The 16,328-nt window shown below is 40.5% G+C and overlaps 1 protein-coding gene across 1 annotated transcript in view; it reads left to right on the top strand.

Moving 5' to 3' along the window:
• ttn.2 (titin, tandem duplicate 2) overlaps positions 1–16,328 on the top strand; it is a 312,546-nt gene that overhangs the window by 95,362 nt on the left and 200,856 nt on the right. Inside the window, exons 69-83 of the mRNA XM_080038538.1 lie at positions 106–384; positions 1,225–1,512; positions 2,649–2,927; positions 3,575–3,856; positions 4,987–5,265; positions 5,759–6,046; positions 7,617–7,904; positions 8,638–8,928; positions 9,873–10,160; positions 10,488–10,598; positions 11,681–11,963; positions 12,525–12,708; positions 13,079–13,162; positions 13,830–14,097; positions 14,693–14,953. Coding sequence (XP_079894664.1) covers positions 106–384; positions 1,225–1,512; positions 2,649–2,927; positions 3,575–3,856; positions 4,987–5,265; positions 5,759–6,046; positions 7,617–7,904; positions 8,638–8,928; positions 9,873–10,160; positions 10,488–10,598; positions 11,681–11,963; positions 12,525–12,708; positions 13,079–13,162; positions 13,830–14,097; positions 14,693–14,953 — 3,753 coding nt within the window. The remainder of the gene's footprint in view (positions 1–105; positions 385–1,224; positions 1,513–2,648; positions 2,928–3,574; positions 3,857–4,986; positions 5,266–5,758; positions 6,047–7,616; positions 7,905–8,637; positions 8,929–9,872; positions 10,161–10,487; positions 10,599–11,680; positions 11,964–12,524; positions 12,709–13,078; positions 13,163–13,829; positions 14,098–14,692; positions 14,954–16,328) is intronic.

Genomic DNA, 16,328 nt, shown 5'->3' with positions numbered 1-16,328 from the left:
CTCTTCATTTTTTCCGGAGCTGTATATTCTTTATGACACTTTATACTTGTTTTAGTTTTGTGTTTTGTATGTACCTGTGTGCAACCCTTTTTCTCTTGGTTCCAGAACCAGCAATGATTCTGGACAAACCAGACTCGCTGAGTGTGGCCGCAGGTGACATTGCCGCCCTAGAGGTCAAAGTGTGTGGGACGCCGGAGCTGACACCCAAGTGGTTCAAAGATGGTGTTGAACTCGCCACTGGCAGAAAATACAAGATTTCCTTTTCTAGGATGATTTCTAGCCTGAACGTTCTGTCTGCTGAGAAGGTGGATTCTGGAGAATACACGTTTGAGGTTATGAACCAAGTGGGAAAGGACCTGAGTAAAATCAACCTCACTGTCTTAGGTTGGTCCCGTCTCACTGATTAGAGTGTTAGAGAATTTTTTAGGGCTGGGTATTGTGAAAGATGTTCGAGAAATGGCCAATATGATAACTGGGATTCGGAACCTAAACAAAAAATATGCCTAACTTTGAGAAATATAAACATGTTTTTTTTAGAACACCTTTATTTTTATTTTAGATAGATAGATAAATAGACAGTTAGACGGACGGACGGACGGACGGATAGACAGACAGACAGACAGACAGACAGACAGACAGACAGACAGACGGATAGACTGACCCGCTGAGTTTATTGCCACCACAAAACATTTGTAACAAGTAATTTACCTACTTGAATCACTTTGCAAATATGAAGGTAGTTGAACTTCCAGCAAGCTACTGCAAAATGGAGTTACAACTACCAGTGTCTTAACATGGAATTCACTACTACACAACAGAGCATCTAGGCAAGGCAAGTTGATTTCTATAGCACAATTCAGACCAATTCAAGGCCATTCAAAGTGCTTTACAGGGGCAAGATTAAAATACATAATACACATTAGAAAAGTGAATGAATAAAACATTTAAAAGCGAATAAATAGAAATGGAACATTTAAATAAAATACAAATTACAGGTTAAAATGGAAACAGAAAAGTCTTCAGATTTGATTTAAAAGAGCTGAGAGTTGCAGAAGACCTCAAGTTCTCTGGGAGTTTGTTCCAGAGATTTGGTGCATAAAAAATAAAAGCTGCTTCTCCAGGTCCCTTCTTACCCAGCCCTGTTCATAACAACACATCCATAGTTTTGAGTTGTCCGGTTGCCCTACTTACGCCTTATTTCCCCCCCCCCCCCCCCGCCAACAGATAAGGTAATTCCTCCAACGTTCACAAGGAAACTGAAGGATTGCCACACTGTTGTTGGAAAGGCCGGAGAGCTCGAGTGCAAAGTCTCGGGCTCCCCACCGTTCACCATCTCTTGGTATCACGACGGCCAAGAGATTCACAGCGGACCAAACTACGAGATCTCATTCGCGGACAACCAGTGCACGCTCAAAGTGCCCACGCTGAAACTGACGGACTCTGGAGTTTATAAATGCAACGCCGTCAACAAGGCCGGCTCCAGTGAAACCTCCGCCTCCATGGTCGTGAAAGGTCAGAGAAAAGACGACTAGCGTTTTGTTTGTATATTAACACGATAATGTCATGGTGGAAGTTTTACCATTTCCTTTACAGCACTTCGGGAGCTCTCGCATTAGGCATTCAAGTCCACTATTTTTAATGATAACATGCATAAGGCTACAAATTGAGCAACGTTAGGCTACATTCAGAGGTCAAATACATTCCCACACTTAAACACCAGATAGATAGATAGATAGATAGATAGATAGATAGATAGATAGATAGATAGATAGATAGATAGATAGATAGATAGATAGATAGATAGATAGATCCCTTAATAATCCTTTACAGGAAATTACAGTGTCACAAACAGCGTATGGACAGACATAACAAACACACATTCACTCAGAGCTAAAATACTTAAAAAAGATAAAAAACAATAAATACAATAATAAATACTACAGTGCAAAGTTATTTTTGTGCATTATAAAATCGTATGGCAGCTGGTAAACAGGACTTCCTGTAGCGCTCCGTTTTGCACATTGGTGCAATTAGTCTGTGACTGAAGGTGCTGCTCTTGATCACCTTCAAGAACCAGAGGGCGCCTCATTACCCACCGATCGGTAGCCCTGCTGTAATGGGAAAGCAGACCCCTTCCGCCCAATCAACAGACTGCAGTGTGTAACCCAGGCCCTGCGTTCCAATCCCCATACTTCCCTACTATATAGTATACCAGAAAAAGATTTAGGATGTCCCAATACATGCATGTCAATTGTAGTATGCTGAAAATACATAAATGCCCCACTAACTCCAATAGCATTTTGGAGTATTCGTGTATATTCTTGATATTTCTCGACATAATGTAAAAAGAAAGAGCATGTGATTTGGAACGCAGGGTAACCCTTGAGGGAAGATCTTTGGGACAGCGGGCTCAGGTGTCATGAAACACTAACGATTTTTGGCCAAAGGGGGCACTAGAATTAACGACAACTAGAAACTCCTCGTAGACACTTTAATGTAGAAATACAGATTAAAGTAACATTTGAAATTTTCTCTTAATTTTTTTTCAAAGCAGTAAATGAAAAGGTAAGAATTCAACTCTTAATAGTGCTTCTAAGTCCCCTTAAAAAGTGAAATACTCAAATTCTCTACTTTGATATTTGTTCCAGAGCCTCCATGCTTCGTGGTGCCACCTCAGCCGGTAGAAGCCATGCCCGGTTCTAACGTGACTTTCTCAGCGATGGTGAAAGGAAGCGCTCCTCTCAAACTGAAGTGGTTCAGGGGAACTAAGGAGATCCAATCGGGTCAGGGCTGTAACTTCTCCCTGAAAGACAACCAGGTCATTCTGGAGCTTTCCAACGTGGACGTTTCATACGCCGGAGAATACACATGTCAGATCATTAACGACGCTGGGAAGGAGAGCTGCCCAGTCAACCTCTCTGTCAAAGGTAAGTCCGGGCTCTATTATACAGGTGAAACTCGAAAAATTAGAATATCGTGCAAAAGTTCATTTATTTCAGTAATTCAACTTAAAAGGTGAAAATAATATATTATATAGACTCATTACATGCAAAGTGAGATATTTCAAGCCTTTATTTGTTATAATTTTGATTATTATAGCTGACAGCTTATGAAAACCCCAAATTCAAAATCTCAGAAAATTTGAACATTACATGAAATCGATAAAGAAGGGATTTTAAATACAGAAATGTCGGCCCTCTATAAAGTATAATCATCCATATGTACTCAATACTTGGTTTGGGTCCCTTTAGCATGAATTCTTGCCTCAATTCTAATTCATTTTCCATGATATTCTAATAATACGAGTATCACCTGTACATTACAGTGCTGCTTGAAAGTATGTGAACCCCTTGAGCCTTTTGGAATTTTATTAATTTTAAGCATTATTATTATATTATATAATATTATATATGTATTTAAAGATGGAGTCAGGTATTCTGGAGAACGCTTGTTGTTAAATTTTTTATTTATTTTTAAATCAGTGAATATCTCCTCACGATCCTGATTTTGAAAAAAAGTGGTATTGTCCCGGTCCTTTAATAAACTAAACATTGTGTCTGATTGTGCTTTCCAGAACCAGCAGCTTTCTCTAAGAAACTGAAGGACGTGACTGTTGAGAAGGGCAAACCGTTGACCCTGGAGTGCGCCTACACCGGAACTCCTAAAATCACCGTGAACTGGTTCAAAGACGGACAGGAGATCTTTGCTTCCTACAAATATAACTTCACCACCACCGAGAGCTCCTGCATCATGGAGTGTCTGAGCACTGACGATAAAGACGCCGGGGGGAAATACTCCTGCAAAGTCTTCAACGATGCCGGGAAGGACATGTGTGAAGCAACAGTGTCCATCCTCGGTGAGCTCATGAGAAGTGTTTTAATTAGTTCTGTGGACTATGGATTTTAATTTAGTTTTCATACAATAGTTCACCATCTTACTTTACACTTTACACTTTACAAAGCACAAAACAGAATATCATGGTAGTTGTCAAGGTGTTGGATGAAGCCAGAATTAATAATATATATTTGTATAACATATTAGAGTCCAATGTTTTGAAAGAAGAGATTTTGGATTCAGCCTTTTTTTTCGTTTTATAAAATCGAAAGTCAGTGAATTTAATAACCTAAGAAAACCTCCACAGAGTCTCTGCATTACCTGCTCTGTCCAGCAGATGCCAGGTTTCACACAGATGTCAAAACAGTTTGTGTTTGTCCCTCCAGAGCCTCCGTACTTTGTGGAATCCCTGGAAATGCAATACTGTGTACAATAACATCAATATGAAACCTGAACTCAATGAGCATATCCTAAGAATGACATTATCTGTTTTTTAAAGTATGAAAGAAGTCTTTGTTATGGAAGCAAAATAGACAGAAATCTCTTAATTCTTCAGAAAATTTAAATATTTTTGCTGCCGTGACTTTTGATTATAAGCTCTTTACAATCTTAAACAATCAATGTGGTGGTTGTGAAACATAGGATTGAAAAAGCTTGTCATTAAGAATATGACCACGGTCCGTCTCTGCAGTATCGACATTGACCAGCAGAGGTCAGGCTTTCACACATGTTTTCTTGTGTTAAAACCCTTAGGAATCCCACCCGGGTTTGTTCTCTGCATGTCCTCTCCTCTTTACCCCATTTCAACTCTGGCTCTCCAATCGGTCTAATAAAGCAAAAAAAAATGCCCAAAAAATAATAATCTTTAAAGGGGCACTGTGTAATATGACATCATCTAAACAATGCAACTGATGACATTCCAACCAACATGGATGCCTCCATAAGACTTGCCCTCTCAATGTACAAAATGTAATGTTAATATTTGTAATTCTCCGCTCAGGAGGATCATTCAGATTATTGGCAGAGGTGATTTTACACCAATGAGGACATATTTATGAATGAGGATATTGATTTGAGCTGATAAATTACTTTAAATGTTACACAGTGTCCCTTTAAAAAAATAAAATAAAAACTTTGCTTTTGTCCCTGCAGAGCCTCCATACTTTGTGGAGCCCCTTGAGCCCATGGAAGTGACATCAGGAGACGCAGTGTGTCTGAAGTGCCAGGTGGCGGGAACACAGGAGATCAAGGTCTCTTGGTTCAAGGCCGACGGTAAAGTGCGCTCCAGCCCCACATGTAAACTGGAGTTCTCAAAGGGCGTGGCCGCGCTGAAGCTCAGCAAAGCCACCAAGGCCGACATCGGAGAGTACAGCTGCAAGGCCGAGAACCGCATAGGCTCAGCCTCCTCCGCCTGCAGACTCAATGTGCTCGGTAAAACTATGAATTTCCTTTCTTTTATCTATCTATCTATCTATCTATCTATCTATCTATCTATCTATCTATCTATCTATCTATCTATCTATACACCTGATTTTCCAAACTACAACATACTTTTGATGAATAATATGAATCTTGGGATAAAGTAGGTCTTGTTTTGAAGACCAAGAATAAGTACTTTAGAATCAATAACTATATATCTTCACCTCATCACTTGATATTGTGGAAATACTTGAGGCAGTGGTGGATGATGCCATCTTTAGTAACTAGCTTCTGTTCTTGGTAAATTCTCTGAAAGTGCAATCTAGAATCTCGCCACTAGATGGTGCTAAATACGCCACTATTACACACAGTACCTTTAATTAAAGTACCTCAAGTTGTAGTTCACTTACTTGTCTTGGGTAAATGTTCTTAGTTACATTCATAAATTCCTTCACACATTCCTATAAACCTCTTTGTTCATTGTCTATTTTTATTCCTTCTCCAGAGGCCAAAACGCCACCATCTTTCCCCAAGAAAATCACCAGCCTGACGCAGACCGAGGGTCAGCCAATCAGGTTTGAGTGCCGTGTGGCTGGCTCCGCCCCTATCGATGTGTCATGGCTCAGAGATGGCGAGCCTTTGAAACAAGGAAATGAATTCTCAATGCAATACGACGATAACACAGCGGTGCTAGAGATCGCCCGCGGAGAGATGAAGCATTCTGGAGAGTACACCTGCTCTGCCACCAACAGTGTGGGCTCAGCTTCATGCAGGGCCAAACTCACTCTGCAAGGTCTGTACCGACAGATGGATTTAACTATTAGGGTTTTGATTAAAACATTTAGGTTTATCAATTGTTTTAATCCCGATAAAGGGTTTTTTACTGGGAGTTTTTTCTCAGCCGAGCTAAGGGTCTAAGGGCAGAGAGGGTGTCGTACTGTATGGAATGTAAAGCCCACTGAAGCAAATGTCTATTTGTGATATTGGGCTATACAAATAAAACTGATTTGATTTGATGTGTAATTAGGCAGGGTGAATAGCAAATTAACATGAGCATTTGTTATGGTATGAAAGATGATCCCGAAGCGGAATTTCTCAACCTCCTCTGTCCGGCATGTAACCCAATTTTTTTAAGATCCAAAATGACCTTCAAGTCAGTTCTCCTAATAATGTTTATTTAAATATCTCTCATATAGAAAACAAACACAACCAAGTCTGTCAAAAAGTTTATTCAAAGATTAAACAGTGTTAAAACTGGTTAATTAAGTTAATTAGTTTGCACAACTTTTACTTTTTTTTAGTTATTGGTTTGTAGAACTCTAAACTTGAAGATACATTACATATGAATTTTAAGTTATTGCAGCAAAATATTATTAGGTGGCTCAAATGTTTGCAGTTTTCCTAAGTTCTTCCAACAACTTTTTACACAAAATGTTGCTTTCTTTATTTCTATAAACTTTCCAAAATGACTATGCCCTTATAATAGTTCTCCTCCATCTTAGCATTAGTACAACACAAATCATTCACAGCAATTTGGCCATTAGGACTTAAATCTTTTTAGTTTAAGCCGTAAAAATTATAATGTCTAGTGCAGACAGTTGGCTTGACAGTTTGAGTTTGTCTGTAGTAGTGTAGTTCAAAAACAACCTTTCACACGAAATGTAACTTTCTTTACTATAATTCTTTAAACAATTATAACTAGTGTGCCACACAGTAACTAGTGTGCCACATAGTAACTAGTGTGCCACATAGTAGTCCCACAAACATTCACAACTCGCAAAGTTATTTACGAAATCTAGTGCAGTAGACAGTTAGTCGCCTTGAAAGTTTGAGTTTTCCTAACTTGTTCGTTCTAACCCAGGTGGGGTCCTTACCCGGAGGTTGGGTAACTCTTGGTTTCTTGGTTGACTGTCTGTCTTTTCTTTTCACACTACACGGGTAGTAGGATATCCTAGAGTTATCTAGGTTCCTCCCAGTATCCATGAGGTTCCTCCCAGTAACCATGAGGTCTCTGGTTCCTCCTCCCAGTAACCATGAGGTCTCTGGTTCCTCCCAGTAACCATGAGGTCTCTGGTTCCTCCTCCCAGTAACCATGAGGTCTCTGGCTCCTCCCAGTAACCATGAGGTCTCTGGTTCCTCCCAGTAACCATGAGGTCTCTGGTTCCTCCTCCCAGTAACCATGAGGTCTCTGGTTGAATCCCCGGCACCGGACAGGAGGGTGTTAGTAGTAAAACTAGTGATGGCTGCTACTAAATCCACAGTGTTTTTTCTTGGTGTGATGTGTGAATTATGATGTTAACAAAGCTTCTTTAAATCCAAATATATGTTGTTTGTTGTCTTATCTTCTTCACGGACCCCTGCAGAACCCAGATACGCCCCAGTATTTGACAGGAAAATGTCACCACAGCAGTTGACCGTGGGCGACTGCATTGAGCTGGAGTGTCACATGACAGGCTCTGCCCCCATTAAAGTCACATGGTCCAAAGATCATAAAGACATTCGCACTGGGGGCAACTATAAGATGAGCTGTGTGGATAACACTCCCCACCTCACCGTCCTGAAGGCAGACAAAGCCGACACGGGAAAATACTTCTGCCATGTTTCTAACGACATGGGCAAAGACTCTTGTTCGGCTGATATCACTGTGAAAGGTATTTTAACCCCCGGGCCACGGCATCCCAAACTGGGCCCACTCTTCATTAACACTGTTAACTCTCTTTTAAATTTATCACAGATTGTTATGAGAAAATGATATAAAGCTAAGTGAACTTACATGGATAGTGAGATAAATCAGAAGCAAAAAGGAGCAAGATAGCAATATTACATGTAGTGTTGAATAAAATGATTCAGCATCCACATATTAAATACATTCTTTTATGAGTTAGAAAGATACATGAGTTATAGTTGTAACCACATTAGCCAGTTGAAGTTAAGACTGCATCAATCCATTAATGATGTGAGTTAAAGATGTAGCCAGTGATTCTGGAGAACGCTTGTTGTCAAAATCACTTTTTGTCAAAAATCAGTGAATATCTCCTCATGATCCGCTACCTGTCTGTACTGTGTGTGAGCTGAAAATAAATCCAGTCTTTATATATTATTAGTAGTATGGACAGGTAGCGTATCATGAGGAGATATTCACAGATTTTTGACAAGAAGTAATTTTGACAACAAGCGTTCTATAGAATCACTGACTCTACCTTTAACACTGAATTTCTTCCAGCTACTTCAGACAGTTAGACTTGCTATACATTTAATTCCTTTTGGTCAATAACATTTGTATTAAACTCTTGTCGCTCTTTGAAAGGAGCGATTCTTTGTGTGAACTAACCAACCTTCCTCTCCTCAAATCTCTTTCCTCTTCTTCCCTCGTTGGTTTTCCAGAGCGTAAAAACCCTCCTGTGTTCACCAAAAAGCCTTCGGAGAACATTGAGGATATGGAAGGTAAGCCGGTGAAGATTGAGGGCAGGGTGTCCGGCTCACAGCCCATGTCTGTCAGCTGGTTCAAAGACAGCGCAGAGATCCACACCTCGGATAAATATGACGTCAGCTTTAAGAGCAATGTGGCCGTGCTGGTGATTAAGAGCAGCCAGCTGAAGGACAGCGGAAGATACTCGTGCAAGGCTTCAAACGAGGCCGGACAGATCTCATGTGACGTCACTGTGGGAATCACAGGTGGGTTTGACTGTCTGTTCTTTTCTGTTCACACTATACGGGTGGTAGGATGGTCTAGAGTTTGAGAGGTTCCTCCTCCCAGTAACCATGAGGTCTCTGGTTCCTCCTCCCAGTAACCATGAGGTCTCTGGTTCCTCCTACCAGTAACCATGAGGTCTCTGGTTCCTCCTCCCAGTAACCATGAGGTCTCTGGTTCCTCCTCCCAGTAACCATGAGGTCTCTGGTTAGATCCCCAGCACCGGACAGGAGGGTGTTAGTAGTTAAACTAGTGGTGGCTGCTATTACATCTATGGTGCCCACCATCTCTACCATTGTGTCCTTGAGCAAGACACTTAACCCCAAACTGCTCCAGGGGCGCTGTACTATGGCTGACCCTGTGTGAGGACCCCCTCTGGAGTGTGGGAACTTGAGAGGGGAGATGAGAAAAGACAAATCTCAATGTGCCTCGTGTTAATTGACTAATTAAGAAAAACTTAACTTAACTTAACTTAACTTAACTTAATATCTAAATCCTGTCTGTCCGTCCTTGAGAAGGGTCCCTCCTCTCTGTCTTTAGGTTTCTAACATTTCTTTGTCTTAAACCAAATCAAGGGTCTAAGGTAAGATCGTAAAGCCCGTCCCCAAGGCAAACTGTGACTTTCATTTAGATTTTTCATCCCTAAAATGGCCTAAATGGCAGAAAACTCTTTTTATTTTCTGTTTCATGGATGAATAACCACAAACTCAATCAGGATTTCTTCTTCTGTATGCATGAAAAAAAAAAAAAATTTATTAAACATATTACATTTCCTATTTCATCTTTTAGACCACTGTGGGTGAAAGGGTTGATCAATAGGGTTTGGGTTAGAGCACTTTATTACCCAGATGGGGTGAGTTTGACTGTTTTTTTTACCCCTTATAACTCCTATTCATTCCCTAGTAAAACCCCTCTTTCTCCTTTTTAGAATCGAGAAAGCCTCCAGTGTTTGACGTGCCTCTCAAGGCGCTCACCGTGGACGAAGGTGATAAGCTGAGCCTCAGATGTCATGTTGTGGGTTCCACTCCTCTGAAGATCCAGTGGATGAAGGACAGAAAGGACCTGACGTCCGGCGGCAGCTGCAGGATCACCTTCTCAGAGGGCACAGCCTGCCTGGACATCACCCCCGCATCCAGACACGACGCCGGAGACTATCTCTGCAAAGCCACAAACGAGGCCGGCAGCGAGTTCTGCAAGGCCAAGGTCACCATCAAAGGTATGAAAAAAAATAAAAATAAATAATAATAATAATTATAATTTTATTTTTATTAAGATAAATTTAAAACATTTAAGTTTAAAAATGTATTCAAAAAGTACAAACCGTGGAAACATACCAAGCCAATATTTTTCTTTTTAATACTTTTTGGGGTATTTTATTTTTTAAAGAACACATACACACAACTGAAAAAGCGTGTGAGTTAATTTCATTTAAGAAAACAATTGGCTTTCTACCCAGCTGTCACTAGTATTTCAGTGTGTTATAACAGAATAAATGAATGATGATAACGTTGTGTTAATGTAGCGATGTGTGGCTGTGTTGCAGAGAAAGCAGGAGCAGCTCCGGCCCCAGCTGAAGCGCCAGCAGCCGCTCCAACCAAGAAACTGGAAAACCTGTTCTTCATCGAGGAGCCAAAGACTGCACACGTCACCGAGAGTAAGACAGGCAGACAGACAGACAGGCAGACAGGCAGACAGACAGACAGACAGACAGACAGACAGACAGACAGACAGACAGACAGACAGACAGGCAGACAGACAGGCAGACAGACAGACAGACAGACAGACAGACAGACAGACAGACAGACAGACAGACACACATACACACACACACACACACACACACACACACACACACACACACACACACACACACACAACCTACAATGAGACATTGGTTCTGTTTTTTCAACCTACAATGAAATACTATGTCCAGGTCTTATAGGTGCATTTTCACCCTTTTAAAGAGAAAATGAACAACATATGAACAAATCCTTCTGTAATAACCTTCAGAATAGTGCTAAGAATAATTATGGAAAGTTTAGTTGATGTACGTGCTTTAGCATTTTCGATTATTTTGGTTCAGAAAAAAAATATGATATAGATTAAAGATAGTTAAATATACAGACGCAAACAGACACAGTTTAATCAAATAAACACCTGAATGTACATGTTGGACCTTTGCTTTAAACTAGTATGAAAGAAGACATGTTATGGAAGATAGATAGACAAAAATCTCTAAATTGGCCAGTGCTTGAAATAACATTTGATTTGATTTGATTTGATTTGATTCAATTTATTTCAGACATATCAAACATACAAAACAAAATGAAAAGCATGGAAATACAATAAACAAAAATTATGTTTTCACAAAAAACAAAACAAAAAAAAAACATTGCTATTGTAATAATAGTAATAATAATAATACATTTTATTTGTAATGCTCTTTATATTACTAGAATCTCAAAGTGCTACAGAGAAGTAAAAGAAATAAAAAATTAAAATAAATCAATGAGGATAAAAGCATTGTATTGTTGTCCAAACTCTTCACTTGTTGCTACCTTAAGTGGGGAACAGCTACAAAACTCCAGTACACATTTTGGACCTTTGATTTAAACTAGTATGAAAGAAAACATGTTATGGAAGATAAATAGACAAAAATCCCTAAATTGACCAGTGCTTGAAATAACATTGCTATTGTAGGTTTGTCCTAAATCCTCACTTGTTGCTACCTTTCAGAGGGAACAGCTACGTTCATTGCCAAAGTGGGCGGCGACCCGATCCCCAGTGTGAAGTGGATGAAGGGGAAATGGAGACAGCTCACACACGGCGGGCGTATCTCCATGGTGCAGAAGGGCCAAGACGCCAAACTAGAGATCAAGGAAGTGACCAAGTCTGACTCGGGACAGTACAGGTGTGTGGCTACCAACAAACACGGAGAGATCGAATGCAACACGGAGATGCACGTCGACGAGAAGAAAGAGACAATGCTCGAGGGAGACCTGCGCGCTAAGCTGAAGAAGTGAGTTTAATTTTAAATTGTTTGCATCACAATACACATTAAATTACTTTTAGCTTTGCTCCAAAGCGAATTCCAATAAGCAGCGTTGTGCAGTAGTGAACTCCAAGTAATGAAAATAGCAGTTTAACATTTTGCAGGAGCTTTCCGGTAGTTCAACTGCATTCATATTTCTATAAGGATTGATGTATAACATTTTAAAAAAGGCTCTATCCAAAATCTTCTCAGTAAAAATGTTTGTAATATAAAAAAATATTGTTTTAATGTAAGTAATCAACCACTAAAAAGCTACCAATATAAAAGTTATATCACATCAAAACCTCTTCTAGGGATGTATAGGATACAAAATATAATAAGTAGAATTTGCCCACCCAGATGGTACCGATATCTGGTCTTGCCCATGGACTATATAGAAGTACTCCATCTTTCAGCAGCTCTCACGGATATTCCTAGGCTAGCTGAATTTCAACTCTTTAAAATGTGTTTTGAGACCCCTTTACAAACACATAGGAGAAGTAATCTAGCCCGTGGACTAAACCTGTCTTTGAACCTTGTGTTTCTCAGGACCCCGTCAAAGCAGAAGAGTCCTCAGGAGGAGAAAGACATCGACATCGTTGAGTTGTTGAGGAACGTTGACCCCAAAGAATACGAGAAATACGCCCGAATGTACGGCATCACCGACTACCGCGGGCTGCTGCAAGCCATCGAGCAGCTCAAGAAGGAGAAGGCTGAAGAAAGTGGAAGACCGGTAACCTCTTGTTTATTCTCGTTTTTTCTATATCGTGAATTGTGTTTTAATGTCTTGTTTATTCTCGTTATAGGTTAAACTTTGTTGTGTCCCCTCCGATAAGCTCTTAGTAGCTTGTTTGGGGTTCACCATTTCACGCGTCATTTGTTATGAAGCGTATCATGAAATTATTTCTCAACGATATCATGATGATGATGTGTGAATAAAAATAAAATAAAATAAAACGCTGTGCTACACAGTCGGTTGGTCTGGTGTGTGTGTGTGTGTGTGTGTGTGTGTGTGTGCATTTGCTCTGTGTGTGTTTTTAATGCGTGCGTGTGTTTGAGGTTTGAAGACCTTGCGCTTAATGATGATGTCATTGTTGTCACAGGAAATGGAACGTGGAGACAGAGAGTCGGATGAGGACATGGCCCGACTGGTGGCCGACCTGCAGAAGAGGATGGAGCGCACTGAGGTCTGTCTGTCTGTCTGTCTGTCTGTCTGTCTGTCTGTCTGTCTGTCTGTCTGTCTGTCTGTCTGTCTGTCTGTCATACCCCTACTATCTGCTAGCCTGGTCCTACTGTCTGTCCTACGTTTTCAGATAAAGAAACTATTTTTTTCTTTCTTTTTTAAGACAATTTGTTGGAATTGTTTCATGCAATATTAGACATAGTAGAGACAGAGATGAAATGGGTAGATAGGGGGATGACATGCAGAGAACGACCCTGGCTGGATTCTAACCCGGGTCTGCTGCGACGGGTTGCAGGGGGGTGCGCTCTAACCACTATACCACAAGCGCCCCTAGACACACTTTTTTTTGCCGGTAAACTAAAGAAATAGCTCTTAACATTAAGCCAAAGTGTGTCTGTGTGAGACAGTTCATTCACCCTCGTAACTGTATAAATCGAGTCTGAAGACTTTTCTGTTTCCATTTTAACCTGTCATTTTTATTTCTATTTAAATGCTCTATTTCTATTCAATCGCTTTTAAATGTTTTATTTCTATTCATTCGCTTTTCTAATGTGTATTGTGTATTTTAATCTTGCCCCCTGTAAAGCACTTTGAATGGCCTTGAATTGGTCTGAATTGTGCTATAGAAATAAACTTATACCTTGCCTTGTATGCTCCTGTTGCTCCTACAGCCTGTAACTGTGGTCATGGACATCGCCGATCAGTCCATCTTCGTGAAAAAGGAGGCGGTGTTTGAGTGCAACGTGAAGATCAACTACCCGGAGATCAGTCTGTCCTGGTACAAGGGCACACAGAAACTGGACACAGGCAACAAGTATGACATCAGCGTCAGCGGCGATCGCCACATTCTCAAGATCAAAGAGTGCCAGGCGTCCGACCAGGGCAACTACAGAGTGGTCTGTGGACCGCACATATCCAGCGCCAAACTCACCATCATGGGTCAGTAACGATGCAGCTGTACAACTTAGTGGGCTCATGTTATACTGTGTGTGTGTGTGTGTGTGTGTGTGTGTGTGTGTGTGTGTGTGTGTGTGTGTGGGTGTGTGTGTGGGTGTGTGTGTGTGTGTGTGGAGGGAAGGAGGGGGGTGTGGGTGTGTGTGTGAAGCAGTGTGTGTGTAAGTAAACAGTCTGTTGTTGGTTGTAAACAGGAAGCAATTTGTTGACGTGTACGATTGCGGATGATAGAAATTGATAAAGATTTGATGCCTGTGTGTGTGTGTGTGTGTGTGTGTGTGTGTGTGTGTGTGTGTGTGTGTGTGTGGGTGTGTGTGTGTGTGTGTGTGTTACAGTGTGTGTGTGTTGTGATCTTTTTGAGTATTTTCATTTTCATTTCTTTAATTCAGAAAACATATTTCTGAGATTCCTCCACACATACCACTAGATTGACCTTGCATATCACTGGTCGTACGTGCACAATAGTTTGAGAATTACATTAAATAATTTCGGTAATGTCTTAAACGATTTTGTGATGCCCAGCGATTCTTCTACCAGATTCTAAATTTCCTTCTTTTTGTGTTTTTTTTTCTTCTTCCAGAGGCGGAAGTTGAGAAGCATTTGCAGGACACATCGGGTAAGGAAGGCCAGGCGTGTTCTCTGTCTTGTCAGTTGTCCATCCCAAATGTAGAAGCTCAGTGGTATAAAAACGGCCAGCGCTTAGAGATGAAAGGCAGGTTCACATCCGAGGTCAAACACAAGGTCCATAAGCTTGTGATCAAGGACATGAAGCCTGAAGACCAGGGGCGATACTCCTGCAGATACCAACATCTGGAGTCCTCCGCTGACCTCTGGGTAGAAGGTTTGTAACCTGGAAACAAAGCTCCAGCCTTCTCTAGATGATCTGTCCGTTTACTAACCTCTTCCGACTTCCCCCTCTCCCCCCCATGTCAAACTCTCTCAGACTAACGTTGGAGATTTGGGATTTTTTTTGTACACACTCTTTTTTTTCTCTGTCCCGTGGGATCTGTCCTCTGTCTTAACATTCTTCATGCCTCTCTTGTCACCGGGATTTTCTTGCCAAAAAAAAAAAAACGTCCATCCATCAGCTATCATTCCATTCCTCTTTCCTTTGTCTTCTTCTTGTCTTCATCACGACTCAAATCCATCGAATCCCATCCACGACCCGTCACCATAACCCGTCCCTTATTGACCATCATTTATCATCTTCTAACCAGTGGTGGACAAACTTCTCAACCCCCGGTACTTAAGTCAAAGTATAGATACTCCTGGTCAAATGTCACTCAACTATAAGTGACAGTTGGCAAGTCTTAATTTTTACTCAAGTTAAGGTAGAGTTTTTCCTTTTTAAAAATACTTAAAGCTATAATGCGTAAATTCTGTCACCCCCCATGAGGAATTCAGAGTAATTACAACAACTGTATTGGTGCATCTACTTTAGGTAAGCCTTCAGTGGATTTTATACCTTCTGCTGTACGTCCAGGTTTTTTCTTAGCAGTAGAATCAACAACTGAAACATTTCTTCTGATTTTTTCTGAGCTCCTGCACCAGTTTCGGGAGGGCGACACCAGTTTGTAAACGCTGCCATACTGAGAAATACAGAGATAGTTTTGTGGAGCTGATAATAGGCTTAATCAAATGTGTTAATTCAACTCGTTTAGCGATGGCTTGTATGTAACCATCATTCATTTATATGAGTAAGTTACGCACTATAGTTTTAAGTATTCAAAAGTACAAAGTGTAGATTTCTGCCGGATCTAGGCAAAGGATAAACGTAGGACTCTGGTTCCAACAAGACAAGGGGATCAAATGGAGAAGTGAAGTGACACAAATTTTGCTCAAATTATAATGTTATAAAATCACATCTTAGTCATCGTTCATTGCATAAACTTAAGGTCATGACAACATTTGAAAACTTAATTTAAAATATTTATCTGGAGACAGAAGAACATTTATATACCTCAACGTGCTTTGGAGTTCTTGAAAGCAGAGATATAGTTTGATAACGATAAAAATAGTAGTCTTAACATTTGAAACCCTGAGAATAATTCCTCATTTCTGACATCCGGAAAATTGGCTGGAGATATGGTCATGGGTGCAGATTGTCCACTGTACTGCAAGTTAAAAAAAAGAAGAAGCAGATACTCAAGTATAGTAGAATTATTCAAAAAATTTACTCAAGTTCAGTGCTCACGTAAATCCCCTAGTTACTGTCC

This window comes from Ammodytes marinus (genome assembly GCF_949987685.1).
Source record: "Ammodytes marinus genome assembly, chromosome: 12".
NCBI classification, from domain to species: Eukaryota; Metazoa; Chordata; class Actinopteri; order Uranoscopiformes; family Ammodytidae; genus Ammodytes; species Ammodytes marinus.
This window is presented reverse-complemented; position numbering and strand designations above follow the sequence as displayed.